Below are 14,870 nucleotides of genomic sequence, written 5' to 3' on the forward strand. Positions count from 1 at the left end.
CTGTGCCCGCGGGCGCAGAAGGTGCCCCCGTTGCGGTGCTCCGCTCAGAGGCTGCCCCAGCGATCTGCAGCCGCGTCTCCTCCTGCCCAGGAGGAAGACTGGGAGGAAGAAAGGGTACCAGAATCGACAACTCAAACATATTAAGGTTAAAGTAGGTTTCCAGAACTAGATCTGTTCCTCACTTTTCCCTACTGCCGTTGGGGCAGGGAGAGGGCCAAAAAACAAAAAAAAAAAAACCCAAGCCAGACCCTTGACTGACCTCTGACGTCCATGTGCTTTTATCATATGGATGGCCAGCTGTTGCCTTCAGGCTTGCTGGGCCATTGATTTAGGATTTCCTCACGCCAGCTGCTACAGTACTGCATTTGTTGAGGGAGCCACGCGGCCGCGCTTGCCGTGCCGCCAGGCAGCACTGGGGCCGTCGGCAGGCGCGGCCCGTCCCGTGCCCGTGCCCATGCCCAGCACCACCGCTTCCCTTTGGTGGCCTCTGTGCATCTCTCGTGCAGAACTGCCGCTCTTTTCGGTGGCATCGTACAGAAGAGTAAATCCTTGCAGCTCCGGCACTGCTGATGGCAGATAAGGTAGGTAGGGTGTAGCCAGCCTGCTCCTTTAGCTGGGCCGGGAGGAGAGCGCTGGAGCACCGTACACTGCCAGCGCCTTCCGCGACAAAGCGAGAACAAGGATTTTAGCTTAGGAGAAAAACCCGGATACCGGATACTTTAGGTTACAGATGGCAATATGTGAGGAAATTATGAATAACTGTGGTATTTTTCATTGCAGAAGGAGGTAGCTCGTGAGAATTTGTATTAGCGAACACCCTACCTTTATGTAATTTGGAAAAAACTGAACTTAGTTAAGGGTACCTTGTCTTGCGTTAGGGCAGTTTGACCATCTCACTGTGTCACTTCAAGCTTCCAACAGCAACATAATTTTAAACAGCTTTGTTGAGCTGTTCTGTTGAAGGAGTAGGGCGTTACAGGACAACATGTAGTTGTGTGTGAAAAATGGAGTTTTTTATATTGCATTGACTCTTTGTTTTACTTATGGTGGACTAGAAAAAAATCAGACTGATTTCTAATGATGGGTCCCTTTTTCTTGTAGTGTATCAGTGCACATGAGCCGTTAGGTTTGGTTGTTCATGCACAGCTTGGTGCTATTCCAGGTTCCACCACTGGTTAGGGTAGCTGCTTGGTAAAATTTTAGAGCTTACATGTTAAAGGAAACTGACTTTTCAAAGTAATATTTGGACATGGGTTTGTATTTCCTGAAAATACTTGCCTTTTTTTCCCCTCCCTACTTGTGTTTGACGTTCAAATTACAGGATTGCATTGTCTTTTTCGGTCTCAATAGTATAGCCTGATGGCTTGTACTTAAACACATTGTAGGAAAATTTAGAGATGAAGTCTAGAGGGACTACTCTGTGGCTTGTTTTAATTCAAGAAATGAAAACTAAAATGATGTTCATTTTGTGCTGAAACATCTACCTGGCAGGTTCACCTTCTCATTTTCTTCTTTATGAAAGCCTGGAATTAATTAACTGTATTTGCCTGTACTGTAGGCAGAGGCAGCTTATTTCATATTATGTTTGCAATTTGTGTAAAACTATCACGGTGGATAATTGCCCACATCCCGTAAAGCTTCAGAAAATGAAGGTGTTTTGAGCCTTTCAAGTGGGTCTCTTGCCTTGCACAGCAAGATCTCTGCCTTCGGCAGAACAGTCGCTCTACTGTTTTAGACCAGGAAAGTCTGTGCTGCTGGAATAGGACAGTGAATTCAAGTTCAGCAATTGATTAGTAATGCTGCTTATCTTCGTGTTTTTTTCACTGACTATACATAAAGCAAAATATGAGCTTTGGGCAAGCTCTCCCATGGAACGGGGAAGCTGGATGGTTGCCAGGGGAAAAGCTTAAGCCCGATTCTCATTAAAGGCGAACAAACAGAGAGCCTTGTTAGGTTTTGCAGAGGTTGCAGGGCCTCAAGCGTATTCCACAGCTGGTAAATTAGTTGATAGTAATAATATATGGTTGGCAGAATAAGAAGTTTCTAAAGCACATAAAACTGAAAGCAAGCATTCAAAAATGTAACTTTTCCCCTGTAACACAGCTATTATAATTGCATGATTTGCTCAGGAAACAGAGACAGACCTGCGGTGTTACTTGTGAAAGAACTTCACAAAAACAGAAAGTCCTTTCGAAGAGCATCATTAGGTACATTATGTTTAAGGAGGTATTTTGGCAAACAATCTGGTTGTGATTTGAAGAGACCTGGGATTTTTATTGTACATAATGAATGTTTTTTATTTATATGTATGTATGTGTATATATATACACATATAAAAATGGTAGGTTACAAACTGTTTTTTCTTTTCCCAAGAAAATTTACCAGTTATGAGACTATAGGATGATTGAACCACAAGTAATTTTATATTTGCAAGGTTAAAGCGTCTAATCTGGAATGCAAGCCCTGCTGCGACAGCCCTCCGTGCTTGCTAACAGGTCTGTCATTCATTATTCATGGGCTGCCAAGCCACTGAAATTCTTCTCTGCATTGAGCTGGGAGGAAAGATAGAAATTATACATAAACTGAGAAACTTTAATTTTGTAATAAATACATATCAAAGAAAATCTGCTTAAGGGAAAGAATGGATTCCCCCTATCTGAAATCCCTGTGGGTTGTTTTGACTTTCTAGAGAGGTGGCAGATGAACGCACAACTAAGCCCCATTTGCAGTAACGACCCCAAGATCAGAAGTATCCCCGCGAGGATGTTAATTGGAGCTCTGGGTTTGGCTTCAGCTGCCATGGTGATGAGAGCCCATTAGCAAGTAGATTGCGGCAACTGGGAGATGTTACCAGAGACCTTCTGAAACGATCAAAATTCAGAGCTGTCTCCCTGAAGAGAGGGAGTAAAAGACTCAAAATGTATTCAGGTGGAGATGTGTGAGAAGAGGAGAGGCAGCTTTCTGAAAAAAAGTTTTTTTGAAATATTTGTTTCCATATTTATCCCTCGGCTGCGCATTCTGCAGTTACCCACTTTTCCTTGATGTTTCTGAGCGGAGCCGGGAGCTGCTGTGAAGTCTGAGGAAGCCTCAGCGCAGAGCTGCAGGGGGAAGGAAGAAAGCTCCTCGGAAAGCTCGGTTCCCGGCAGCGAGCGTGGCGAGGGTGGGAGGGCGCAGGCGGGCAGAGCGGCGCGAAGGCTGCGACGCGGCCCCGCTCGGCACCGGCCTCGCGCCCCGGGGCCCAACGCGAGGGGTGGCCGCCCGCGGCACGCTCATCTGCCTGGTTCGAGCGGGGCCACCGCAGCCGAATGACAACGGTAAAAGGGAGGTTTTAATAATGACAACGTTAAAAGGGAGGTGAAGTACCTTTTAACGGAGATTTTTTGAAAGTACAGTAAGGATTTTGGCTACTTGCTTTAATTCCATCAAAGAGGAGCGTAATGCTGGCATTTCCTATTTAAGTCTTGTTTTCAGCAGCAGCAGGTATTTATAATCTGAGAACCTCTTTCAGTCCTCGTTGAGCTTGGTGGCACTTTTCCTATGGCGTTCACTTGGTTTTGAGTTAGACGCTGCTTATTTAGTACACATTGGCACAATCACACTTTTTTCAAATAAATCTGATGCTTCTTTTCCATAAAAAGTAGCCTTTGGAAAAAGTCCCAGGCATTTTTCCTTCGATGCAGAAATTTGCTTAGCATCTTTATACAGCCCATTAAATAGTTTTCCCTGAAGTGTTGAGAATATACTGGTCACTCAGTGTAACAAAAGAATACTTCTGCTTCTAGCCATTCCTGTGAATTATAATATATGGTGGTGTTTATCAAACACTGGAGCGTGATGTAAGGACCCATGGAGATACTGAGAAAGAAGTAGCAGTTTTCCCAAATAAGATTTTATTTGGCTCTTTGACAGTTATAGCAAGTTGGGATGTGAAAGAGATCTTCCTTTTCTGAATAACTGATCAGGATTAAAATATCACGTTGTTGGGACTATTCCCGAATAAATTACCCTGGGAACCAGGCTGCTGTGCTCATGATTATTTTAGTTTCTGTGTCCAAAATGTTTTCTGGTGGGGAAGGAAGAAATTTCCTTTTTTCTAGACAGATAAGATGGTTTCTGGCATTGCGCTGCTCTCTCTTTCTCTGGTGAGTGCTGTTCCCAAACGCAGCCCCAGCCCGGGACGCTGGGTGACCTTCACAGCGGATGAGTCAGCTCTGCACCACTGCGGAGCCCCGGCGGCGCGGGCGAACTGCCAGCTCCTGCGCCCGGCCAGCAGCGCCGCGGCCCGTCTCAGAGCTCACGTCCTGGGGCTGCCCCTGCCGTTTTCCATGCGTTTGAGATTAAGGGTAGGGGAGACAGATGCGTAGGAGACAACAGAAGGATTACATCCTAAAAATACAGGGCCGACCAGGGCATACGTACCACTGACTTACTAACTCGCCATTAGCAGGCAAGTGGTAATGAAGGTGCTCGTCAGGAGACGTGCAGCACAAGGTGACTGCCTACAGGGGAGCTCACACTCGCCTACCCCTCCCTGTCAAGTTTATGAAATACAAGATTGATTTCCTTTTGCTAGACAGTCGCAGACAAATTCTCACGAACTTTAGTGGGCTCTGGGTTTTGTTTGCCGTTTGTGGTTTCAATGTATGGAATGGTAAAATTATTATTTGTTGAATTATATAGATATCTGAATAGGCAGGCAGTGATTATGGAAGTATTTCAGTGTTGAATACTGTCTTGCTACTCACTGAACAGTGACAAGTCATTAAAGGTGACTTAGGAAATCTTTGTAAAAAAAAATTCCATTATGCATATATTTTTTAAATATGTAGTATTTTCTAATGCACCACATAGTGATGCACCTAGCAGAAATAAATGGATTGTGTAGGCAAGGCACTCTGCTTGGCATCTGAAGATTCAGGTTTCTGTTTTTGTCTGACCCTTGGAGAAATTGTTTCCTTATCTCTGTATTATGGGGATAAAAATCCTTTCACACCTACCAGATTTGTTCTAAAGATAACACTCACTGTGAAAATAATTGTTCAGAGATCCCAATGAGTTTAGATATCTAAGCTACAAGACTAATGTATGGAGATATTCCTAAGCAAGATTAAAACATGCATTTCAGTCAGCCACTCTGAACTGTGAATATTTTGGAGGAAGATCCTAAGTTTTGTTTACGTGGAGCGTAAGTAAGTGCTACTTATTGCCTTGAAAATAATGGGAAAGAATTTGCAATTTATGTAGAAAGCCTTTAAGGGCAAGACAAACTAAGAATAAGACACGAGAGGTGCATGTGAAGGAGAGCAAGGGACACAGCATTTCCATGTTGATTAGTGCTGCATCTTCTAGCTGTCTCTGAAACGTGTCATTTCAGGGTTTAAAGGGTGATTCTTGAGGGAAATGGGGACTTCAGGTAAATGAACAGTTAGTGAAAGCCCATGTTAAGCACTCGGGATGGGGCGGGATGGGAGGGGATGGGATGGGGCGGGATGAGGCGTTGGCTGCTGGAAGCCGCGTGGCCTACAGCTGCGCTATGGAATGAGGCAGTTCTCACGACCGGAGATGTGGAAACGGCTTCTCGTACAGCTCCTCCGGTAAACCACCGTTGCTCTTCCCGCTCTTTCTGCCCAGGTATGAAATTGCCTTGCTGTCCAGATGCTCCCTGTTTTTATGCCTGTAATTACAGGACATCATTTCTTGCACTCAGCTGTCTGCAAAGCATAATCCCAGCGGTGCCAGTTCAGATTTTTGTCCTTTGCTTGCTGCCCTATCACTGAATTTATGGTGCTGCAAATAGTGGTGGGCAAGGCTTCTGGGTGCGGGCTTTGCAATCCACTTCGTGGGCTGTAAATGGCCCCGGTCTGTGAAAGAACAGAAGTGGTGGAGTTTGGAGGCCGCTGTGCCTGACTACAGCAACAATTAGACATCATATTGAAAGGCAAAAACCACTGCCAGGAACCAGATATCTCTGCAACAGCTGGTTGGGATATTAGGTAGTTCCCCCAGAAATATGAAATCATAAATATTGGGAATAAGTGGTTATCCTAGGATGGAAAATGAATCAGAGATGTTTGGTCCCTTAATCAAAGGAGAATTCCAATAATTAAAGACAGCCCCTCACCCACTGAGCAACCTCTCTGTCTTAAATTTCTCCTTAAAATATTTCAACGTTCCTTGCCAAAAATATTGGTTAAGAAAACCAACGAAAAAGAGGGTGCTTTCTTCAAGAAGAGGTTTGTCTTTTTGCCTGTCTGTAGCATATTTTAATGCTAGATAGCAATAACTTGCAGCTGAATATGTTAAACAGATTGGTGCTGTTGACTTGAGTTTTGGATATATTTTTCCTTAAGCAAAGTCAAGGGAACTCATTTATCCAGAGCATTGGATTGAACTAGTGTTGCAAGTGGAGTATATAAACAGAGATGTGCTCTTGTTCTCTTTTGGCTCTGAGATTTTGTTTTAGCTATTCAGCTATTTTGGCTTTAAATTCCACTCCTGCCCAGAGTCACAGTGGTATCGGTAATGAAATCCCTAGTGGACTTGATTCAGTTTCTGTGGCATATCCCATCTTTTGGCAGACAAACCTATTTTAGTAGGCTTTAACATGTATATGATATATAAGCTCTTACTGTTGTGTTTTAGACTCATTTGCTTCAACTGTGGTTCGGAGTACTTTTTTTGCAGTACCTCCTTGTTCAGAAGAGATTTTTAGTGTTCTTGCAGTCATCTTTAGAGCCCTAAAACTGCAAAACATGAAGACTTATGTGAAAAATGCTGTTTCTGAAGGTGGGAAAAGACAGCTGAGGGGAATAATCTGCCCCTGACAGTAACAGATGGGAGTGAAAGGCCAGCAGTTTGCCTCCACTGGGTAACTGGCAGTAGTTTGACAGCAAGTTAGATGCCACGTGAAGTTGACGAATGGTGCAAGAAATCAATATTTATTGTGCAAAATTGATACAATTAGTCTGATGATCAACAAGGTGTATGAAAACAAAGTGGTTTAATGCACTGGATTTACTTCAAAAGATTCCAGTGGGCATCGCCCCCAGTGCTGTGGAGTCCCCTGCAATCATTTGGTACGGAGGTGGTTCTCCCAGCAGCTCCCAGCACAGCTCACTTCATAGGTCTGCAAGTATCAGAGATTAAACTTGAAGGCAGAAGATGTCAGTGCAGCTCTGAATATGAGGGCAATGGGTCGCCTTGCTTTTGCTCGCTGCTGTTCAGGAGCTGCGAAGGAGGCCGGGCGGGCTGGGCGCATGTGCAGGGACTGCAGGCTCATCTGGCAGCGGCTCCTCAGGCTGCAACAGCGTCTTGCGTCCAGCCTTCTATTTGCAGGGCTCTGTGACTCACCTGGACATATAAACCCAAATGAAACCTGTCAGATAAGGACTTATCCAAGAACTAAAATAAAATCATATCCAACTAGTCTTCTTTCATTACATAAAAGTGAATTTAAAAATCCTAAAATACAATACGCTGCAGGGCATTGCGCCTGAGAATTTCTAGTTGACAAATTGTTGCAAGACAGATGTGGGGAGGAAAGATGTTTAACTACCAGGCTGTGGCTGAATGACGTGAAACTTGAGTATGAATTGCATTTATGCAGGGAGGAGAAGGTAACGTTAGAGATGTCCTTTTGGAGAATGGGGGATTTATGCTTCTTGCAGAGTCACAGCACAATTCAGTGCTTCAGCACAGCAGACGGCAAGAAGGATTAACCTAACATTTTAGAAGAGACACATAACTCTCTGTAAAAAGCATGCTATGTCGGATTTGATTCTGAAATAACAATTGTGTTCAGATCGCAAAAGGTCCCAGTAATTGCAAGGAAAACAGTAACACTTCACAGTCAGTCTCAATCTTCCAAATCTTTGTCACTGTCAGAGGGCTCAGGAATGTTTTAGCAGAGTTGACTTTTTGTTCACAGCTGTCATGCCAGCTCAGCATCCTCGCAGGTATGGATTTTATTCGCACGCAGAAATGAGTAAAGTGGTCTGATACTCATATATATATATTTACACATATATATGTGAGTTCTTGATGGAAAAAAATGATTATTTCTTTCTTGCACCTAGCTTGAATTTAAGAAGTCATGGGGTCAAATTGAGCCCTTGAGGCAGTGAATACATCTTCTCTGACGTAAATAGTGTTATGCCTGTGTTATGCATGCCCCATCATGTCAGCAAGTTATAGGACTGACTGATTAGCCTCTACAGCTCCCTGACATGACCTGCGGGCTTCTCAGAGCATGCCTGGGAGGTGCTTTTTGAAGTTCTGCTCTCACAGTCCAGTGCGTGAACATTACATGGCCATTTTTCCATAAAGTCTGCAAATCTTTTTCTTCTCGCTTGCAGACAGAGAACTCCAAATTTTTATGAACTCATAATTTGTTTTGGTAGCTATATGAAACCCACGACTGCTTAATGGTGTAGATTTACTTATTTCTCCAGCTTGCAATTTAGGTCAGCAGGAAGCTTAAAGTACTCTGATGTACATCTCAACAGAGAAGGTGAAGGGGCTGGAGTGCTGCATATCATTTACACAAGATTTCTTCAGATAATTGATAATCTGACATAAAAGGGAATCTTGATCCTTTCTTCTTGATCTGAAATCCTTGTTGTTGCAATGTAGTGTCTCCAGGTTGATAGTGGAGAGGTTTTGGGGTCAAAATGATAGTGTTATTTGACAATTTATGTCCATTGATCTTGGTGTCAAAAACTGGGCAAAATTGATTTATTAATTTAGTATAAGAAATAGCCCCTATCCTCAACCAGAGATCAGAATACCTTATTGATAACACACAGCAACCATCCTAGTCTGATACCAAGGTTAACACAGTTACAATTTAAGGGTTATTACACTATTGTTTGCTAGGCAAAAAGATCAATTTTTTTCAAGGGAATTTAATGCTTTAGATGGATTATATGCAGAGGATGCAATAACCTTTATTTATCAGGTATGGTAAATCTGAAACGGATGTAGTTGAGATGATTGATGAACATCAGTTGTTGCTTTCCAGGATAGTGACTGGTGTGCTCCAGTACTGTCTTTCAGTATAGTCAGTATTGTACCAACTGCTCCGAACTATGTTCCAGCTGATACCTTGTTCAGTGGTGAAGATCTCTGTTGTGTGCCTCAGCCCATTTATTGCTTCTGGTTTTGCTAAGGAGGTAGTTTCTTCTACTGAATTAAATGTAAAGAAGTGCCTGACTTGCCCATGCCTTGATCTTTGATGTTTGGATGCATGAAAACTGAGTGTAAAATCCCTTTTCTCTTCCTTTCCTCCCTTGCAGTCCTACCTGAACCCCCTCTTCACTCACACATCTGAAATCTTTACCTGCCAACATTTTCGAATCATCTGCCTCTTGCTTATCATGGGTGTAACGGCAGTGGAAATCAAGCTTTTCAGATGTGGGTGTGTGTGTAACACCCATAAACAGGGCTTTGTCCACAGAAGAAATGAAAATATTCCAACCCTTTCTTGCCGTCTCTACCCAGAAGCATTGAGAAAAGGGTTGCACATTGCTGCTCCTCACACACAGCATTGCCCAGTTAGGAAATCTCTTTTCTTCAGTGATTGTATTTCTCTGTTAAAGACATCTCAGGGTAGAGGAAAGAACTGTTGAAATGCATGTTTTATGGTTCATTTCAAAGGGTTTTTTTGCCTGTGTAGTAATCCAGAAGCTCTTCCACAAGACACAGGCATGCAGGGGGCTGTGTGCGATTTAGGAGTGCCGAGCACGGGGCGTTTCCGGCTGCTGAGGCTTCGCTCCCTGCTCCCGGCGAGGAGGCAGTTTCGTTAGGCAGCCCTGCATGCAGAGCCAGCTGCGATTGCCGCCCAGCCGGGTGCCTGGCCTAGCACTGCAGTCATGGCCTCTGGAAGAGAAACGAAGCTTTAAAGTTCTTTACAGTGAAATAATAGATGCTTAAAATTGCCAAAGGCTTGTGTTTGAATGTGAGCTCAGGTGCAAAGCAGTCTTCATCTTCAGAGAGAAGGTATTCTCCCTTTCTGTCACAGTCATCACAGAAACAATTTGCCTCCTTCCTCCACGCATGAAATAGTCTGAATTCAGTTTTTGTGGGAATGGCATTTATGGGGAGCAGGCGAGTGCCAGTGGCAGCACTGGGTTGCAGGAAGGGCTGATGGGAACCCTTTCTTGACTAGGCTGTTGCCTATGGCATGCATCCCCGTGGGGTGGTATTGCACGGGCGTACCCAGTTACGAGTAGTGTGTCACTAGCGATCCTGGGCTGAGCAAGTTTTGTCACAGGGCTTGCTTTCTGTCCCTAGCCATTCATTTACATTTTATGTTTGCACAAAATGAACTGCAATACCATCACTGTTAAAGGCGGGCATCAGGCCCATGCTGCTTGATTGGCCTGAAAAGATCAACTGTATGAGTAAGGAAACTTCAGCTGGTTCTGTAGAAAGTGTTACTAACACCATCCTCATCTCAATAATCCCAGTGTAAATGACATCGATATTTGGCTGAGTGGATGAGCTATGTGATCCTGTGACCATAGAAGCTGGGCTGATACACATGGGATTCACCCTTTAAGCAACTGTCACAGGGTATTTGCTTCTCATCTCTGTTGGACTGGTTGTGAATCAAACAGCTGCCAAGACTCTTTATGAATATCTGGTTTTAATTTGAAGCTCTATTTAATAAAATCAAGGAGGAGCAGATACTTAGATTTCTTCCAAACAGAATTAATCTTTATTTCTTAAATTCCTTTGCTAAAACTTACTTGCCTTCCAGAAACCAAAAGTGGGCAAAATCTAACCACTTCCGTGCAACCTGGAACTATCTTCCTTTCTCACCCTGACACTCTAGAAAAATGTTTTAGCAAATGTATAAAGATTTGCTGTAACAATCAGGTGGAGTTCATTTAAGGCAACCCCAGATCTTCTACACACGTCTCACATTCTCCAGCTCCATATGGAGTTTAATAAGTTGCAATTTCTTTCCAGTTTCTGAAGTGCTGTTACTGCTTCTGATCCTGCACCGTGATTCTTTGTTTCTGTTCCACAAAACTGTCCCCACGAAGGTGGGAGCTTTTCCTTCTTTCTGACTGCGCGTTATGGAGTATTAATGTGAGCAGTAAGTCTGCGCGGCTCTTGCAGCATTGTCGACAGTTTTAATGAAAGATGTATTCTTTATTTATTTCTCAAGCAGTGTCATAGGACTCTGTTACCAAGAACAGAGACTTTTCTGAAGCTTTACATGAGGTGGAAGTGCTCGTAATGACTCGCATGGTCAGAGCTCAGGCTCTACCCTATGTGATAAATAAGCAGTAACACATGTTCGCACTAAGGAGCCTGTGAGGGCGGAAGTCACACGTGCAGCTCTGAATAGCCACGTGTGTATCACGCAAACCGGCTCGCTTGCCTCTGGAAGTGGCGTAGCCGCGGGGAGCTGGTTGCTGGCCCCGTGGAAGTATGGGGTGGACGCAACCCCGGTCCGTGCTGGGCAGCAGGAGCTACCGCTCCGCGGGACAAATCCGCTGCAGCTGTGCAAATCTGACTTGGAGCAGCTTCAGTGAAGCCCCAAGTTGGTACTTTGCGTCATACGTCTTTGTCTATCTTGCTGTGCGGATAACTGCTTTTCTTTCCTGCCTTTCTTTAATGTATTAACATCCGATCATATAGGCAGGCTTAGTTTGGCCTGAAGCAAAGTATTTGTTCCTTCTCACAAATTTTTACACAAAAAATTTCTATGGCAGCTAAAGGGTGACAATTTCTTTCATTTCCCTCCCAACACTAAAGACCAGATTCAGTAAACTCTGCCTAATCTCTTCACTTGAGGGAAGCCTGCAAAGTAAAATATCAGATCATAGGGCATCTTCTGAAGGAGTCTGTGCTAACAGAGCCATCTGGACGTTTTATTGAATATAGCCTTATATATGCATTCCTGTCAGGCAAGGAAGCAGAGCTATTAAAATAAATTGAATTACAAGGGTAATGCCAGAACTGAATGTCACAGGGTGAGACCTACCCTCCTCCCCTGTCATTAATATACGGTCTGTCTCTTTCTTTCAATAAAGGAGAAAACAACACCAAAAAGAATAGGTGCTAAGAAAAGTAGATTTCGTTAAGGGACTTAGTTTACTAGCCAAAAGTCTCTACGTGTTGTCATGGCCAAGACAGAGTAGACAACAACCCTATCTCGCATTTTACATTAGAACATTCTTCTTTCCTTCGCCTTCCCTTTCAAAGAGTCACGTTCCTTTCTGAACCTCTTCTGAATTTTTCTTTCTTCCTGCTCCTGTGAAGACGCAGACTTCTTTTCTTTTCCTCTTTGGCTTTGCTGTTCTACCTCCTGTTCTTTGCTTCAAAAGACTAATTTTACTAGTCACCCGCATTTCTTTGTTAGCTACCTATTCCCTGAGGACTTTTCACGTTGTGTCCCTCCTGCGATGGAAGATACATGCAGCTTTCCCAGAAACAGTTGACAAATACCCCTTGCGCCAGCCTAAAGGAGAGAGTGGAGGGCAACGCGACACGTCCTCCACCCAGGGCAGAAAGTATCTCCTCTGTCCTGGGGCCGCTGAGCGCGACTCTCCGCTCGGCTAATCCCAGTACCCGCATCCCTGTTTGCAGCAGCAGCAGCAGAGTCGGCAAATCGCGCCCGCAGTGGGCTGCGTGCTGCTTTTTTCTCCGTGCCGGGTAGCAGGGTGAGGAGGAGGAGTGCGGGGTGCGCACGGGCACGGGCATGGCAGGGAGGCTGGGCTGGAGGGGCCGGCGGCAGCGCTCAGGCAGCCGCGACTGGGCTGTGGGAACGGCTTGCTGCCCACCGTCTCAGGCTGCGGCAGCCCTGCCCTCGTGCTTGCAGGAATGCAGAGCTCCTTTCATGACTGCGATTATCAGTGGTGTTATTTTAAGTCTCTTTACAGGGGGATTTTTCTAAGTTGGCAAATAGGTGACTTGTTCTGTGTCCCTTGTACTTCCTTTTAAGTGCAATTAATTATTTTAATTAATTAATATTACACCAAGCAGTTTGCTTGGAAGAGACAGCTATTCTGGTTTTTGGACTAATTACCAGTCCGGGTTTCTGAATGACAATACGGCTGCTAATTAATCTCGCTGCAGTTCTCACAGAAAGAGACGCTGATAAGAACTTGCCAATTACCATAAGAAAAAAAATGTCAAGAGTCCTGTTGTGTTTTTCTGGCATCCACTCCCAGTCAGATGAATATCACTATTAAATGCAGAGCCAGACTAACTACCAAGCAGGAAAGCCAGTGGGCTGCGAGGCTGCACCAAAAATTACCCAGACGTTATTCATTTAGGAACGGACCGTATTTTGTATGTCTGTTCGCTCTTGTTGTATAACATTGCCTGTGAGAGTTTTTGTAGGGGCAGAAAGATCAAGCAGCGCAGTAGAGGGATGTGGCAAGTATCCTGCCATCGTGATAGGGAGTTTCTCACAGTGTCCCGACGTTAATCTGGGGCAGCGCAAGGCTGGAAGTGGCATTTCGGTAGGGTGGGCCCGTATTGCCAGGGGTTTAAGCAGGTTAGGTTGGTGTGTGAGGGACCTGCGGTTGGGGTGGGGGCTGCTTGGCTCCAGAGGCTCCTCTGGGGCGAGACTGCGCTCACGCGCGGTGCAGGGGTGCTGCACGCGGTGCCAGGTCCCTGGGACGGCTGCGATCCCCTGCTCTGCTCCCACAGATCACCCCTGCTAGCGGTGAAGGACGGGGCAGCGTCAGGCCCCAGCACTTGCTGTGCTTCTCACGGGGGATGTGTCTGCCCATGCAGACTTTCCGGCTGCTGCAGATGCTCTGCGAATGGCCCCTGGAAAAGCTTGTGTAAAACCAACTGGGCATGCTGCACAGTCCTGCAGCCTCAGCTGCATCGGTGGTGCAGATATGCCCATAAAAGTACAGGGCCAGATCCTGAGCTGATGCCAGTCACACTAGTCCTGGCCTGCACCGGCTCAGCGAGGCCCCATCGAGGAACTGGGAACCCCCGGGCAGGAGGACAGGGCAGGCCCCGGTGCTGCTGCCAGCTGGTTTTCATTATCCTGAATTTCTAGAGGGGCGTTTCTGCCCCACTGGACAAATACCGGTGGCGTTTCTGAACACGAGCCAGTAACAGTTACTATGGCTGGTGTGCTTTGCTCTGGGTAGCCTGTCTGAGACTCGTCTCGCAGTAGGATGTATAAGTAGTTGATAGAAAGCGCTGGTTTAAACAATACTGGGTTGCTGGTTTAGTTTAATTTTTTTTCTTTTTTTTTCTCCTCTCTGTGCTTGCAGGTCAAAAAATTCTTCACCACAGAAGTGACGTCTTAGAAACTGTAGTCCTGATCAATCCCTCAGACGAAGCAGTTAGCACTGAGGTAAGTCAGTCAGAAATATGTCGATGGATTGTCAGGAAAGCTCCATTACGTGGACAAGATGAGAGCAGGTCCTGAGAGCGGATGGAAAGATGCGATAGGAGGGAGCATCATCAAAAACCTCATTCTTTGATTTTCTTTCTGGTTTCCCTGCCTCGTGATAGCAACGTCAAAGGCGAAGGTCAGACAAACACCTCTGTTCTCAGCCCTGCTTCCCTTGTAACCCACCTTTCCAGCAGAGTGGAGGCAGATGCTGTGAGATTGCTTCTACTTTTCTTCTGCCCCTCTATTGCTTGGTAGCTCTGGATGTCCACTTTAAACATGAAAAAGTGCCTGAAAAGAAACCAGGTCACCTGACACAAATTTAGATATTTGAGAAGAATTACCATCTATATGGTGGTCATTCTGGATAGATCTATGTGATCTACCTTTCTCTCTCAAAAAATAATGATGCGATAAATGGGCTGTGGAGAACACCCCAGAGAAGGGTTGCCAGCTCCTCATGAACCCACTAGAAGAGAGTCAAAGAACTGAGCAT

At 45.1% G+C, this 14,870-nt stretch overlaps 1 protein-coding gene across 1 annotated transcript in view; it reads left to right on the forward strand.

The window, feature by feature from the left end:
- LOC135324896 (microtubule-associated protein 1B-like) overlaps window positions 1-14,870 on the forward strand; it is a 73,796-nt gene that overhangs the window by 36,384 nt on the left and 22,542 nt on the right. The window contains exon 3 of the mRNA XM_064501950.1: window positions 14,253-14,335. Within this exon, the coding sequence (XP_064358020.1) occupies window positions 14,253-14,335 (83 nt within the window). The remainder of the gene's footprint in view (window positions 1-14,252; window positions 14,336-14,870) is intronic.

The sequence above is a fragment of the Dromaius novaehollandiae genome, chromosome Z (genome assembly GCF_036370855.1).
Source record: "Dromaius novaehollandiae isolate bDroNov1 chromosome Z, bDroNov1.hap1, whole genome shotgun sequence".
Taxonomy (NCBI): Eukaryota; Metazoa; Chordata; class Aves; order Casuariiformes; family Dromaiidae; genus Dromaius; species Dromaius novaehollandiae.